General features: G+C 37.7%; 1 protein-coding gene across 1 annotated transcript in view; it reads right to left on the bottom strand.

Moving 5' to 3' along the window:
- The window catches only part of plekhh3 (pleckstrin homology, MyTH4 and FERM domain containing H3), a 37,599-nt gene extending 36,189 nt beyond the window's left edge, over positions 1–1,410 (bottom strand). Inside the window, exon 1 of the mRNA XM_028042789.1 lies at positions 800–1,410. Coding sequence (XP_027898590.1) covers positions 800–934 — 135 coding nt within the window. The 5' untranslated portion in view covers positions 935–1,410. The remainder of the gene's footprint in view (positions 1–799) is intronic.
- Between the last annotated feature and the right edge of the window lie 12,543 nt (positions 1,411–13,953).

Raw genomic sequence — 13,953 nt, 5'->3', positions numbered from 1 at the left:
AAAAATGTGTATTCGTCACTGTAATATTGTCCTTGCAATAGAAAAATTATTTATTTATACTGTTGTAAAAACAGTAGTGCAAACACTTTTTTAATTTTACTTTGATGCTTAAAATAAACATAAAAAACTTAAAGACCACCAGGTACTTTGGTGTTCACATTCTTTTTGTGCACACTATGATCATTCCTTGCTGTTTTTTCTTTAGAGTAACAAGAAGTAGAACAGACTACACGGTTGCTTAGTCAGACCATCTGCACTTATCAAACCTACAGTCAGCCAAATTTGTCTTTGTTGGAATTAAGTAAAGTGTAGAAGCCCCCTTTTAGCCAGCTGACAAGCAGAGCTCAGCAAACAAGTGGGGGAGGGGGATAACTTTACTGTATGCACAATGCTTCTTTTTCTACAATCTCAAAAGACACAGGAATAGTGACAGATACCAGTAACCTCATTACTTGTACCTATATACCAAAGATTCACTGATCGGACAGATTCACACAGAAACTAGCAAAACTTTCTATCCTTTTTCTTAAAATGCTTTGACGTTTTTATTAAAATTTAAGTTGGATAAAAATAATTAGACTGGGCTCTCTTGAAGTGCCAACGTATGACAGTATATAAAGACTAAATTTCTTATCACACTTTGAAATTCCAGTAATCTTTTTAAGAATGACGAATTTCAAGCCGGCTAATCAGTTCAAATATCCCTAAAATGCGAAAAAATAACAAGCGATAAAAAGTGTTTTTTCATCACTCATGCACATTTAGTATTAAGAGCGGGTGGTGATTTTTTTTTTTTTACCCGTCCATTGGGAGTCAAGTCCTCCTTGTTGCGCAACTCAAACGACTCTTCCTCCTCTTTCTCCCCATAGTCCCGTCCCAGCAAACTGAAGCCCTGCCTGCAGCACAAAAACCAGCAAACTCCCTGCACAGGCATTCAAATGCGGTTAAATGTGTCGTTTTCTGCTCTCCAGGTCGATGGATTCAACGTTCACGCCGCAAGTGACTCCAAAGGTTGCGAGAGAGCAGACGGCGTGCGTTCTCCATAGAGATCCAGCGAGGAAGTTGGTGGGAAGCATATAAGCCTTATCTCCCCCTTCTGGCTAACAAAAATAAAATGAATCAAAGGAAAATCTTTAGAGTCTGTGTATTTTAGCAGTCATAGTCCAACAGGGAAGTGATTCGAGGGAAACCAATCAGCTTCCTTCACGATTCCAGCTATTTTATGCAAGGCACTCTTTAAACGTCATATATTCGATACAAAACAAAAGTAAAAAGATCACTAATACTCCTCCTCCGGAGCTGCTGTACTTTTAAGCTATAACGTCTTCCTCAGCATCTTCTACGCACATTAGTTAAGAGGCTTGCAGGAGCACCTCTGCTCCACACTGACTGACTTCAGAGTTTGAACAAAAGCGTGCAGCAGCTGGGTCAGGATGGTGTGGAGACAGAGGCCACGCCCACTGACCTCAGCTCTCGCGTACGAGTGGCTGAGCAGAGACACTCCCCGCAAAGCCACACCTCCACGAGCTCCACGAGTCATGACAGCGTCAGAGACTTTTTTTTTCTTTTCTTTTCCGGGAAAAAAATGAGCAAGAATCCCACATTATCACTACAGTGTCAACACAGTGCTAACACAAGATCTTTGTTTTTCTTCTTATCTAGTGATTTAGCTTTGGTTAAATCTGCTCCTTTGGGTATTTGTTTATAAATCAGACAGTGATAGATTATAATTGAAATAGTCTCCGCAATTTAAAAGTAAATCAGCATTTGAAAAAATGCGAATTGGGATTAGTTTGAATATTTTCTTATCTCTCATAAGTGAGGCAAAGTTTATTTTATTCAGTGCACTTATAAATTCCTTTATATTGGGTAAGAATTATAAACCTCCTCCTATTTTTGTTAATTTTTTTTTTTTTTTAAACTTTATCAAATGTTTGCTGTGCTTCACTTAAAGCTTATTTTAATAGTGCGTTTTTGTGCTACCAAGATGACCACCACAGTTGGTAGCACTGTCGGTTCAAATCCTAGGCTTTCTGCATGTTCTCTCTGTGCATGCATGGATTCTCTCTGGGTACTCCACAGACCAAATTGGTCTCTCATTTAGCCTTAGGTGTGAATGTGTGCATCCATGATTGTAGAAGATGGAGGGATGATTCTGCCCTTGTCAAAACAACTCAGATCCTTTCAGCTGCCCAGTTTCCTTATTCTAAGGTAGACGGGAAAAGGAGTGCTAGGCCAACCACTCTCATACCTCCCCAAAACAAACTAACAAAAATAACAGATGAACAATAGAACTTTCTTAGCTATAAACTGATATTGGGGAATGACCTTTCTTGTTATTAAAATTACAAATTTTTCAAACTTGAATTTTTTTCTTGTGTGCTGGTGTGTTCCATTTTTTCTTACTTTTCACAGGTTTAAAGACAGAAAAAGGGAACAGAGACAAAGTGAATTGACCTAAAAATACACCTATAGACTCTTTTACAACATATAATGTAAAAAAAAATTAGAAAATGATTTTGACACTTCTGTAAAAAACAAACAAACACCACACTAGTTCTTTTATAATAAATGAACCAAACCAAGAGATATAATATGAACTGAAGATTGCACTGCAGGTTTAGAGCCAAACAAAACTGGCAAATAGTTTGGATAATAAAGACAGTGAGGAAGAATCTGGCAGTAGCAATGATTCAGAATCAGGTAAGAATTTAGGAACTTTACTTCACATTTAGCCTATAAAGTTTTTTTTTCTAATTTCTGTTACCTTCTGTTTGAAGTTTTGTTTAAGCGTTTAGTCTAGATTTATGACTAAAACTAGTCAGCACTTAAGACAATAACATAAAAAAATTAATTTCTTCTTTACTGAAGAAATTTACTGACTTTATGATCAAAAGAATAGACTTCTTAACATTTTAAGTAAAACATGATAAGTTTATAAAACTGTATTGCAAGTATTTACTGTGTTGCCATAACTTTTGTCCAAAGCAACTTACAAATGCAGAAATACCAATGAAGTTACTAGAAAGAAGATCACTAGTCAGGCTATGTCAGAGGTGACAGTGTAGAAATAGAGCGCAGGCATACAAAGGGAGTGCAGTGGGAGAGTGCGACATAGGAAATACTCTCTGAAGAGCTTTGTCCTTAAACTTCTTGAAATTAGACAGTGACACGTGGCTGTATTGTGGTAGGCTTCAGTGGATCATTCCACCACTTTGGACCGTCACATGACGAGAGTCTGGATCGTGGTGCACTCACTGCCAACCATCCCTCGACTCAGTCGTGACATAAGCTTTTGTCAGAGCATTCAAGTAGACAGGAGCATTAATCACCTTACAGGCTAATTGTTGACTTGAATTTGCTGCAGGTGGCTAAGGATAGCCAGGGGAAACTAAAAGGATCTCTTTTAGCTGATCTTTTAGGGAGAATGAAGACCAGATGCCTTTTTGTTTCTTAAACCATCAACAGAGGTTTCACAGCACAAGCTGCGAGACCAGGAGGGCTTTGCAGTAGTTAATGGTTGGTATTGTATCCAACTGGATACCACACCACTGTGATGGTTCTCACTAAAACTAGTAGGAGTCTGAAAGAAAGTATCAAGAGCTCCACAGAAAAAAAAGTCTATTTGATTTTATATTCTACTTGTGAAATCTAGATCGAGTTTCATTATTGTGCTAACTAAATGGTTAAAGTTGATACAGCTGTAGGAGGAAAGTGTGTTAGACTTAACTCCAGACACGTCTTCTTTAACCCAACAGCAACGATATCCATTCCTTTCTCCTCCCGGTTCTGTGCAGAGAGCTTCACACCTCTCAGTCTGCTGTCTTTTACATATTCCTCAACAGGAAGTTTTCTCAACTGCTGGCAAGCGCTCTACAGTTAAATGATTACTCTTAGATTTACTTTGTGTTTAGACGATAAAGACGTTTGTAGCTCAACTCCCCATCTCATCCAGGCGCAAGTCACACAAATGTGTTCTGTCATTGATTTAGAAAATGGTCTGACCTGCGTTTGTTTATAGTATATTGGAAATAGTTTTGCACAGAACAGTTTACAGGAGATATTTTTCAATGCCCTCGTGTTAAGAGTACACCAGATGCTTTCTGTCTCTGCAAAATCTCTCTCCAGGCCAGATCCTCCCTGTCCTCCCACCATATCCCAAAACAATATGCATGGGGCCCCTGCTCCCGCAGACCTGGAGGAACATATGTTTTATTTTTAGAGCTCATTCCCTCAGTGTGCACTTGTAAAGTAAAAAAGAAAGAAAGAGAAAAACCCTTTCTTTTTTATTTATAGTCTCTAAAATAACTGGAGACAGTGCAAACAGCAAAAAGCACATCAACATAATCCTCAAATATCAGTAAATCACAGGATTTATTTCTTTTTGAAATTATTTCTGGTAAAAATGAAGAACCTGAATGGAAAGACATCTGGGTTTAGTTTTCTTTCCAAAACTCTCTTTTATTGTCTTCATTCACACCTTCAAATTTCCCATTCATCTTCTCTTTCCAAGAGATGACATGTAATTCCTGATTAACACACAGACATATACACTCACATTAGTGCACATAAGACAACCTGACACACTACTGGTCTGTGTGAGACACTCAAGAATAGGGTAGAGTCTCATTGGGACTCCAAAGCGCAGGTTGGCTGTGAGCTGTGAACAAAGGTGCTTAAAAATAGAAAAAATAATTGATGCAACAGAACATTGAAATGTGTTTGGAGTTTGTTTTAGAAACTAAAGATGTGTGTTGTGATTATTTGACTTAAGCCTTTCTTCATTTCCTTAACATTGTGCCCACCTCTACAGTGTCTTGACGTTGGCTTATGGGGTTTTCAAAAGACATGAATAGTAAAACCAAATGGTGCGTGTCAGGTTGATCAGAGACAGAACAGAGTCCTGTTTGAGTTTCTGTCTCCAGGATTGTGTTTCACTGCAGCCCGCATCCCAGTTGCACACTCCCATGTTGGTCAAAATTGCTGTCAGCAGAAAGGGATGTGAAGTCTGGACTGCAAACAAAAAAAGGAAAGATTACTGAATTACTTTGAGGGTTGCCATGCTTTTTTAAGCTCTTGCAAGTTCTCTTGGTGATGACTGATTTTAGGAATACAGATGAATTATATTCAATGAGAAGGTATAGAAAACTCCGCTATTTTAACAATCTGTCTCCCCTGTAGAAGCTGGAAAGTTTGTCTGACAGTCCCAAATTTGGGATTTAGGAGAATAACCAAGCCTCAAAGAGGATTTCCTCCCCACTGTGTTCAGCATTGAACCTAAACCTCATCCTGCTGTGGTTGCATCCCCTTTACCACCAGTCCAGTGTGCTTTGGTTTAACCAAAGTTTAGCCTGTAAGTCTGGAAACAGAGGAGCGTTATTGGCCCCCGTAATGGGATATGGTTGCTGTAAAGCTCTTTAACTACAACACAACTTAATCTGAGAGTTTCGCAGTAAATTGTCCAGCTGTGTGGGACAGGGAAGGTTTTATGCAGAAATTGGAACAAAATAACAGTCTCCTAAGATATTCAAATGATCAAAAAGTTATTACAATTCCAGTGTACTGCAAATATGTTGGTATTCTTCTGAATCCCTTACATTATGTCAGGTTACAACCACAAACCTCTGTGTATTTCCTTTTGATTATTTTGCAGTCATAACATAGTATGCTATTGTGGATTGGAAAGAAAAAAAGACAATCTTTTCCCAATCTGTTTTTCAAAACTTTGGCATGCATTAGAATTCAGACTCCTCAACTCAATACTTTGAATAATCTAAATTTTCTGCAGTTAGAGATGCAAACTATTTATTGATTTGTTACTACTATCTTTTTCCAGTCTACTTTAAAAATAATTTAAACTCAGACAGAGTAGAAGAGTCTTAGAAACAGCATTTTTTTTGTCTTGGCATGACTTCTCTAATGGATTTAAGTTTGGAGTTTGACTAGACCATTCTAACTCAGATATGTTTGATCATAACTGTTCTATTGCACCTCTGACATTTTAGGATCATTGTCCTGCTGTAGGTGAACATCCAGTCCGATCTAATGGTTCTTCCAGCCTCTGAAAGATTTTCCAGATTGTCCTGTAGTTAGCATTATGCAGCCATTATAATGTTTCACTATGGGGATGTTATATTCAGGATAATGTTCACTGTTAATTTTCTGCTTTGCATGCAGGCCAATCATTTAATACTTTTCTCACTAGGCCAGTTTCTTCTTCCATCTGACCTGTGAACATTTGCAGCTCTCCCAGTTACCATGGGCTTTTCAACTGATCCTCTCCTTGCCATGAACTTGTAATTTTTGGAAGATGAGCTGAGTCCAAAGTCCAAAGACTGGGAGCAGAACAGCTGAACTGCAATGCAAACAAGTGGACTCTATTTAACAACTAGGGGACTCTCTGAAGGCAGTTGGTTGATTGTCTGAGTAAAGGGGGGCAAATACAAACACACATCACATCTGAAAGATTATTTATCTGTCGTTTGTGGTTGTAGAATGATGACATGTGAACTTTATCTCATTTCTTCACATTGTAATATAATAAGCTGAAGCCCAGTAATGTGTTGGTGTTGGTTGTCTTGGCTTTTGGGTACATCTGTTCATGGGGATCAGCAGCATATAATAGAAGTAACAGGCAGAGTGATGGAGAACAGTTTCAGCTTCAGTGGTGACCCTACGGCCCATGTTTTATTCCCTGTTTCCCCTGCTGGGTTAGCTACATTAGAGGCAACTTTTCACCCTTCAGAATATAGTGCACTATCTCAACCTGTCAATACATAAACTGCCTGCAGCGCTTGTGCAATGAGTGAATAATTTGTTGCAACCTGGCCTCTCAGGTTTTCAAGAAAATGAGTGATATTCTACTCCAGAGGGATCTGTTCTGAGCGCTGTAACACCATGAGAGCCATAATTGACAGCATAGCAACCAGCGTTTTAGCTGAGTCTAGCAAATGCTCAATGAATGTTCTCCACCTGTACTATGATTTTTCTAAATGGACGGCTTAACACAAGTATTTAAAACATCCTCTGCACAATAATGTAATAGGTGTATTTGAACACTCGTTAAAAGCTTTTAACCTCAGTCTGCCCTCTCCTGGAATTAGGGAAACAAACATTCTTCTACACAAAATGAAAATACTTTGCCAGAACACTTGATATCTCTAACCGTCATCAAAAGCAAAGGGAGGAGAAGTTCTCAAACCAGAATCAGGCAGACGGAAAGATGAAGAGCTCGATAGAGACTGATAAAGTGGCACAGTCAGTGAGAGCTGATAAACAGGCAGCGGAGCTCAAACTACAGCTCTAGGAAAAAACACAACAATCAACTGGTCAAGTAAACAGTTGAAATATGCCCTCTTATTGTCACATCAAAGCCAAGAAGCAGATAAGATTTTCTTTCCAAGAACAACTGATGTTTCTGTGTTGTTTCTGGTTTGCACCAAAAAAAATCTACTTGGATATTATACAAGCTTACACCTTCTGGGCTTTCCAAATAATTAACTTACAGGTCAGTGCTGCTTCTGGCTTTGATATTGTAGGTTAAATAGTGAATGTCAGAGTGAGGGGGAAGATAGTGTATTGACGGTTAGAGGCCGGGCAGCGAGCCAGAGTCCTTCAGCTATTTTTAGCCTGCTGACTGTGTGAAAGTACACTGAATGCAAAATTGATGACATTTTGCCAAAATATGAACTTGTGGTGGATTAGCCGTGCCTGTATTTGCTTTCACTTCTTTATACATATGCATGCATGAGCAAAAGTGTGCTTTGGCAGAGACATATAAGTATACGTATGCATCGAGTGCTGAGAACGCAAAACTGAGTGCAATGAAAGTGACTGGTGGTCAATAAGTAGATCTCCAGAGAGGCAGCAATGTCGGACTGATTTGCTGTAATACGTTGAACATTTGGGAAAAGTCCTACCTAGAAATGTGGGCTTGCTCCTTTTTCCTGTGTTAAGATATCAGCCTTGAGGGCAGCTCTAACCAATACAAACAGTATAGTTACTGAATAAAAAGGTACCTGCTGCTTGAACTCAGTCTGGGCAGGCAGCATCTTAACAAACCTGGGTACATAAATTCCTGTGTGTAACTAGTTGGATTTAACACTAGAAAAAACACAAAACATCTATTGTGTACATAAATGTTTAAAGAAGGATTCAAGGCAAATAAATACCTAAAATCTGTGGTTCGATTTTTATGTCCTGTTAATCTTGGTGTCACTTGAACTGAAAATTTTATATATTTCTCCAAACAACAAAATGAATAAAGCTCAACATGTATTGCCACACTATCTTATTGGTTTTACAATATGTTTTTTTTATTACAGCATCACAACTTCACCCATTTACGTGGATTTCACAAAAATCCAAGTAAAAAAAGTTATTTTATAGATCCTAATAAATACTATAAATGTGACATGATGTTTGTTTTACTTGACTGTTTTTTTGTTTTTTAAAACATATGGAAATCTTTAATTAATAGGCTACAACTTCCTGTTTCCATGGAATACAAACATGAAATGACACAGAGGGGTTTTTCTTTTAGCTTATTTTCTTTTAGCTTATAATGCCACCACTCACAGGGAGTGTCACAAAATCTATCTCGCTGTTACAGAACTACTGCAAAGAGTGGCATTGTGGGATCACCAAGCCTTTTCAACGCCCATTAAACCATTTACATCCTGACTAGTTCTAGTTATCTGGGAGGCATGCCAGGAAAAAGCCTTTTCTGTCCTATTATGTAAGATGTAAATGTCCAGAGTTCACTAAATTAAACTCATGCTTTAACTGGAACTTTGTATTTTTAAGTTTAAATGTAGCTTTTCAGCAACAAATGGTCCAAGTGAGTCTTATGTGCAACAAAGGATGAATACATAAAAAAGCACCTTAAACTTTCTGCTAAGTATGGTGCAGGATTTGGTATGCTCTGAGCATGTTTCTCTTCCAAAGGCCTTGTGAATCTTGTGCTGAGGTTGGCATGAAAACTTCGTATTATTTCAATTATAAAGTGCATAATATTATAATTGAAATATAGATCATCACTGCGTCTCAGTCCCCAAACCTCAAGCCACACAAGATGTATGGATTTAGGAGGACCCAGGACTCAGGATGATTTAAAGAGATTACAAAAAGACAAATGATCAAATATCCCCCTCTTTGACTGCATTAAACTTGTGAGATGTAATAGGAGAAGACTGAGTGCTGTCCGGGAAAAGGAGGTTCTACAGCAGGAGCAACTTTTAGATGGTAAGTGTGGTACCAGTGATTTTGTTCAAAACAATTATTTATGAGCATTTTAATTTTTTCTCTCACTAAATGAATGTAGTATAGTTAAAGGGTTTGTTATTTCAACGTAAAATTATGCAAAACAAAAAACATGATTTTATTTTCAGGCTTTTTACACATTTTAACAGTGGTGCCAATAAGTGTGAAAGACAATGTCTATAAGCTAACTTTAGAGTATAGACCTAGGAGAAATGGTCAAATGCGCCATACAATAAAAGCTGTAACTAGATTATCAAATAAACATATTGCATATTGTTTTCAAAGATTATCATTCTAATAGTTTGAAAATGTCTCTGCCTGTTGTTTCTTTTTTTGCATTTTTGTTCCTGTGAAGGCTTCATAGCTGGCAAAAAATAAATGCAGTAACAGAGTAAGTTAATTATCTTCGTATTTAAGAAATGCATTTCCCAGCACAAACTGTGTGTGTGTGTGCGTAGGTGTGTGTATGTGTGTGTATGCCTGTGTGCTGTCTCATGTTTCCTTCAGGGCTTGATCCAGGCTGTTGCTAGGTGCTGTGACCTCCAAGAGCAACATTAAGAGAGGGTGAACTGTGTGAGGAGGAGTCGGGCTGTATTTTATTTCTGCACCTCCCCCTTTCTGCAAGCACCCACTGTACACCACAAACTTCCACTGGGCCTGGCCTGTGACTGGGCTTGCTCACTAATGGTTCATCATCAGGAACAATACCCATGTTAGTCACAACTAAATGAGCTCCCATTCTCTCCTTTTAACTGAGGACATCAAATTGGTCTTCGAGTCAAATGATTCTTGTTTTCCTATTTCAAAAGTTTAAGATTTAAACGCCTTGTACAGAAAACAACCTCAGAAGAATAAGATCTCCACTCCTTTAGCTGCCCATCATCAAACTCCCTCCCGACCTGCACTCTGCAAGTGGAGGGGGGCACAGCTTTGTGGGGACACACTGTTCTCAAACCTCACTTCCAATAGCTGCTTAACTGGAGCTCAACGAAGGGATACAGCTTGCATGTCCTGTCAGATATTTCAAAATGGTATAGTTTGCATGCACTGTGATACTGCAGTATTTTTGAAATACAAGGAAACCATCCTTGTATTTCTGGTACAAACACCCTCCTGTTTATCCAACCTAACCAACCGTCATACTTTGCGACTTGGCACAACTCTTTTTATCCTCACTCATCGTCCTCCCAGCTGCAACTTCAACAGCTCACTTCAAACAAAGCTCAAGGCAGGGCAACAAAAGAAAAAAGACAGTGGGCAAACAAACTAGGAAGCAGACTAAACTGTGGCTTGTTTGCTGCATGAGGAAAGCGCAATCTAGTGACGTGTATGTGTGTGTATGTGCCACTGGCTATATGTCTGAACTTCCATGTATAGGTACTCAAACATTGGAAAACAAAAGTGTCTAGGTTCTATGCATGTCTAGAAGACCACAGCTGTTGTCAGTATTCAGACTCCATGCAGGTGTGTGAGCGGGTGTATTTGTAGAGCTGTCGTTGTGTGTCTGCTTCACATAAATCAAGTTTGAGAAGCAATATAAGTGTGTGTCTTTATTAATGCTTGTCTGAGTGTGTGGAAAGAGGTTTTACATTAAAACTCTTCTTTCAAAAAGAATGCTAAATGTAATTAGCATTTAGGTGCTCAGAGACTAAGTACAATACCTTTGTAGTAAACCTTGTAACAGAAGTGCAAGTATGTGTTCTGAATCAACCGTTAGGTATCATAAATACTGATAGAAGGAGAGGATTAAATCAGGCTAAATTAAATGAACTTCTTCAAACAAAGATTATACCAAAAATGATATTTTCTCAAGGAACTATACTGCAAAACAAATTATTTAACCAATATTTTGCTCTCTCCTGAAATATATAATTAGTATTACCAAAGTGCTTGTAAAACATACATATAAAACCACCCATCAACCAGACTTGTAAGGTATGTCTAATTTTATTCCAGAGATAGTATGTTTTGAAAGAGGGTTATTATATAAAATCAACTTTTGTTTTAGCTTTATATCATGTGATGAAGTTATTTCCCAATCAAAAAAAAACCTAGAGTGTTGTTTTGATTCTTTATTTGTTTGAGGAGTCCTTGGACCTTCCATGGGGGTGCCTAAATGCTTGCTACTAGAAAGAGCAGCCTATTCACACAAAGCCCCTCCTTGGAGCTGTAGCCCTGGAAACTGTGCGACGGCTTAGATTAAAATACAAATTATTTCTGAGGCCAATGGTTTTAAGAAAGGCTGTTAAAAGTTTAGTGAAAAAACGATGTTGTAATGACATACTAAAGGGGGAGTGTCAGCAAGAGTAGAAGCTTCTTAACGAGACAGAGGCACAATTTCATGGCATGAACTTACAAAGTCAAATTTCTTTTAAGTCATGATTGATATATAGGAACCTTTTTAAAACAACAACAAAAAAGAAAAAACAGCTCAAGGCAAAATTGTCCCTAAAATCTTATTTTAGTGTCCCAACTACAACACATACTAAAGGCCATTAAACAATAAAAACAAAAAAGAAATAGAAAACTCCCATTTATTGCCCTTGATCTTTGAAAAATTAACAGAGCCTCTGAATTCCACATGGTAAAGCTGACAGCTTCTCACCAGCCTCAACCTCAGCGTCCAACTCTGCACTAAAAATCTCTTATCTATACTTCTGATCTTTGTATCTCATAACGTTTTCAGACACTCCTTTTGTAAAAATGTTGGAAAATGACTGGTTTTTAGCTTGTATTCCTCCTGGTGGTGAGTCTGGGCAATTAACACATTAAAAAACAAATCACACAGGTGATTCCAGGTAAAGTTCTGGGGTTTGAACTTGGACCTGGAAAATGGGTTGAATTGAAGTTGATGTCTTAAATCTGAATTAAGAGGTAAGTAGAACACAGTACAAAGTAGACACCAGCTCTTGTTTATGGCTCACTTTTGTCTGCTTCAGTTCTCTGTTGACCTCTTCACTTCTGTTTTTGAAAACTTTGGATGAAACACAGATCAAAATGCTTAACTCACATTTAATTTCATATTTATTTAAACCAAAAAGGACTTCTGAGTCCCACTAAAGGCAGCTCACACATCATAGTTTGAGAACCATGTTTCCTGGGCACTAAGAGTGAATGTAGAGAGGTGAGATGCTAATTTGCACATCCCCTGCTAAGGTTTATTTTCAGCTGCTGCAGGGAATCGTAGTAGTTTATGGACACCTGACAGGAGGCTGTTCTGTTGACTGCAGCTCCTCTACAACTACACTTAACATTAGGTTCCCATTGGTGGTGGCCAAAATAAACAGTTGTCTCATCAGCAAGCCAGCAGGGACAACATCTTGCTGAATTCGGCAGTTTCCGGTTCCGATTGTCGCTGTCAGCATTATATGCTTTTGTTTTGTGCTTGACACATCAGAAACATGAAAAGAACCCACGTTCATCATACAAACCTCCACACAATTCATCATCCATCTTCATGACAAGTGGCACTCATCCATGACGACAGATCAGCATAATGATTCCTCTGTACGTGTGTTTTTGCTTGCATATAGGCACCATACAGAATGCAATCTATGTTTTCATGTTTGTGGTAAAAGCTCAATGGCACCCCTATGGAAAAAAACTTGACATTTTACTAGGAACAAGCCAAAATCAGATCTGATCCCAGAAAAAACAAAAACAAAACAAAAGACAAAAAACAAAAATTTTCTGTGAGAAAAATATGTGTCAGCATGCCTTGTTTGAATCTACTTCATTAAAAGAATGATTTTTACTGTATATTTTTTGCTTTGAGTCAGAGTTATGTGGTAAATTGATTTTACACCTTGTACTTTTTCACATTTTGTTACACTTAAAAAAACACCAATGTATTGTATTGTCAAAAGAGATCAATGAAGTCCTGTGTGTATTTGCAAATACCTTCTGTGCCTTAAAGGTAAATCTCCCACAATTCAAGACCAGCCTGGTAGCAGTTTCATTCAAACGTAAGACGCAGAAACCTAAGTGTGAGCTTTAGCTTCCATCTAGTGGTGATTTTTGGAATTGAATCTTCTGTTGAGGCAGACATCCTTATCTGATGACTGAAAGCAAGATAAGCATGCCAAAAAAATTGTCTTCTTTTCTCCTGGGCTATAAAGAAAATTTAAACAACATGATAAAATGTAAACAACGCGATAAAGTTTATTATTATTATTATTATTATTATTATTATTATTATTATTATTATTATTATTATTAAAATGCATGTCAAAATAGTGTAAGACATAAAATGACATATTAAGTCACAAATTTAATAAAAATATTATTATTATTTTTAACATTAACAGGCATGCATAGTTTTTATCACACAAATAAACACATTAATAGATCACAATAATAAATCAAAAAAGATTTTAGGTTAATAAGATAATATCTGTCTCTGACTGCTTTCATTAATCAGCTTATTATATTAAACAGTGAGCTGTTGCAACTGCATTAGGTTTCCTCTAATGGTCTCTATGGTTTCCACAAATACAGATGCAAAGAGCCAATAATGAAACAGATGCCTACCAGCTCCATCCATCCATCCATCCATCCATCCATCCATCCATCCATCCATCCATTTTTGAACCTGATCTCTGGTCTCTGGAGTAAATTCTGTTCTTTCACTGTTGTAAAGTTGGAAATTCCAGGATCCAGTTCTGAAAAATTGAGTCGGAAGAAGAATTATGT

Source organism: Xiphophorus couchianus, chromosome 16, assembly GCF_001444195.1.
Source record: "Xiphophorus couchianus chromosome 16, X_couchianus-1.0, whole genome shotgun sequence".
NCBI lineage: Eukaryota > Metazoa > Chordata > Actinopteri > Cyprinodontiformes > Poeciliidae > Xiphophorus > Xiphophorus couchianus.
The sequence above is the reverse complement of the archived record's forward strand: the minus strand, read 5'-3'. Positions and strand labels throughout refer to the sequence as shown.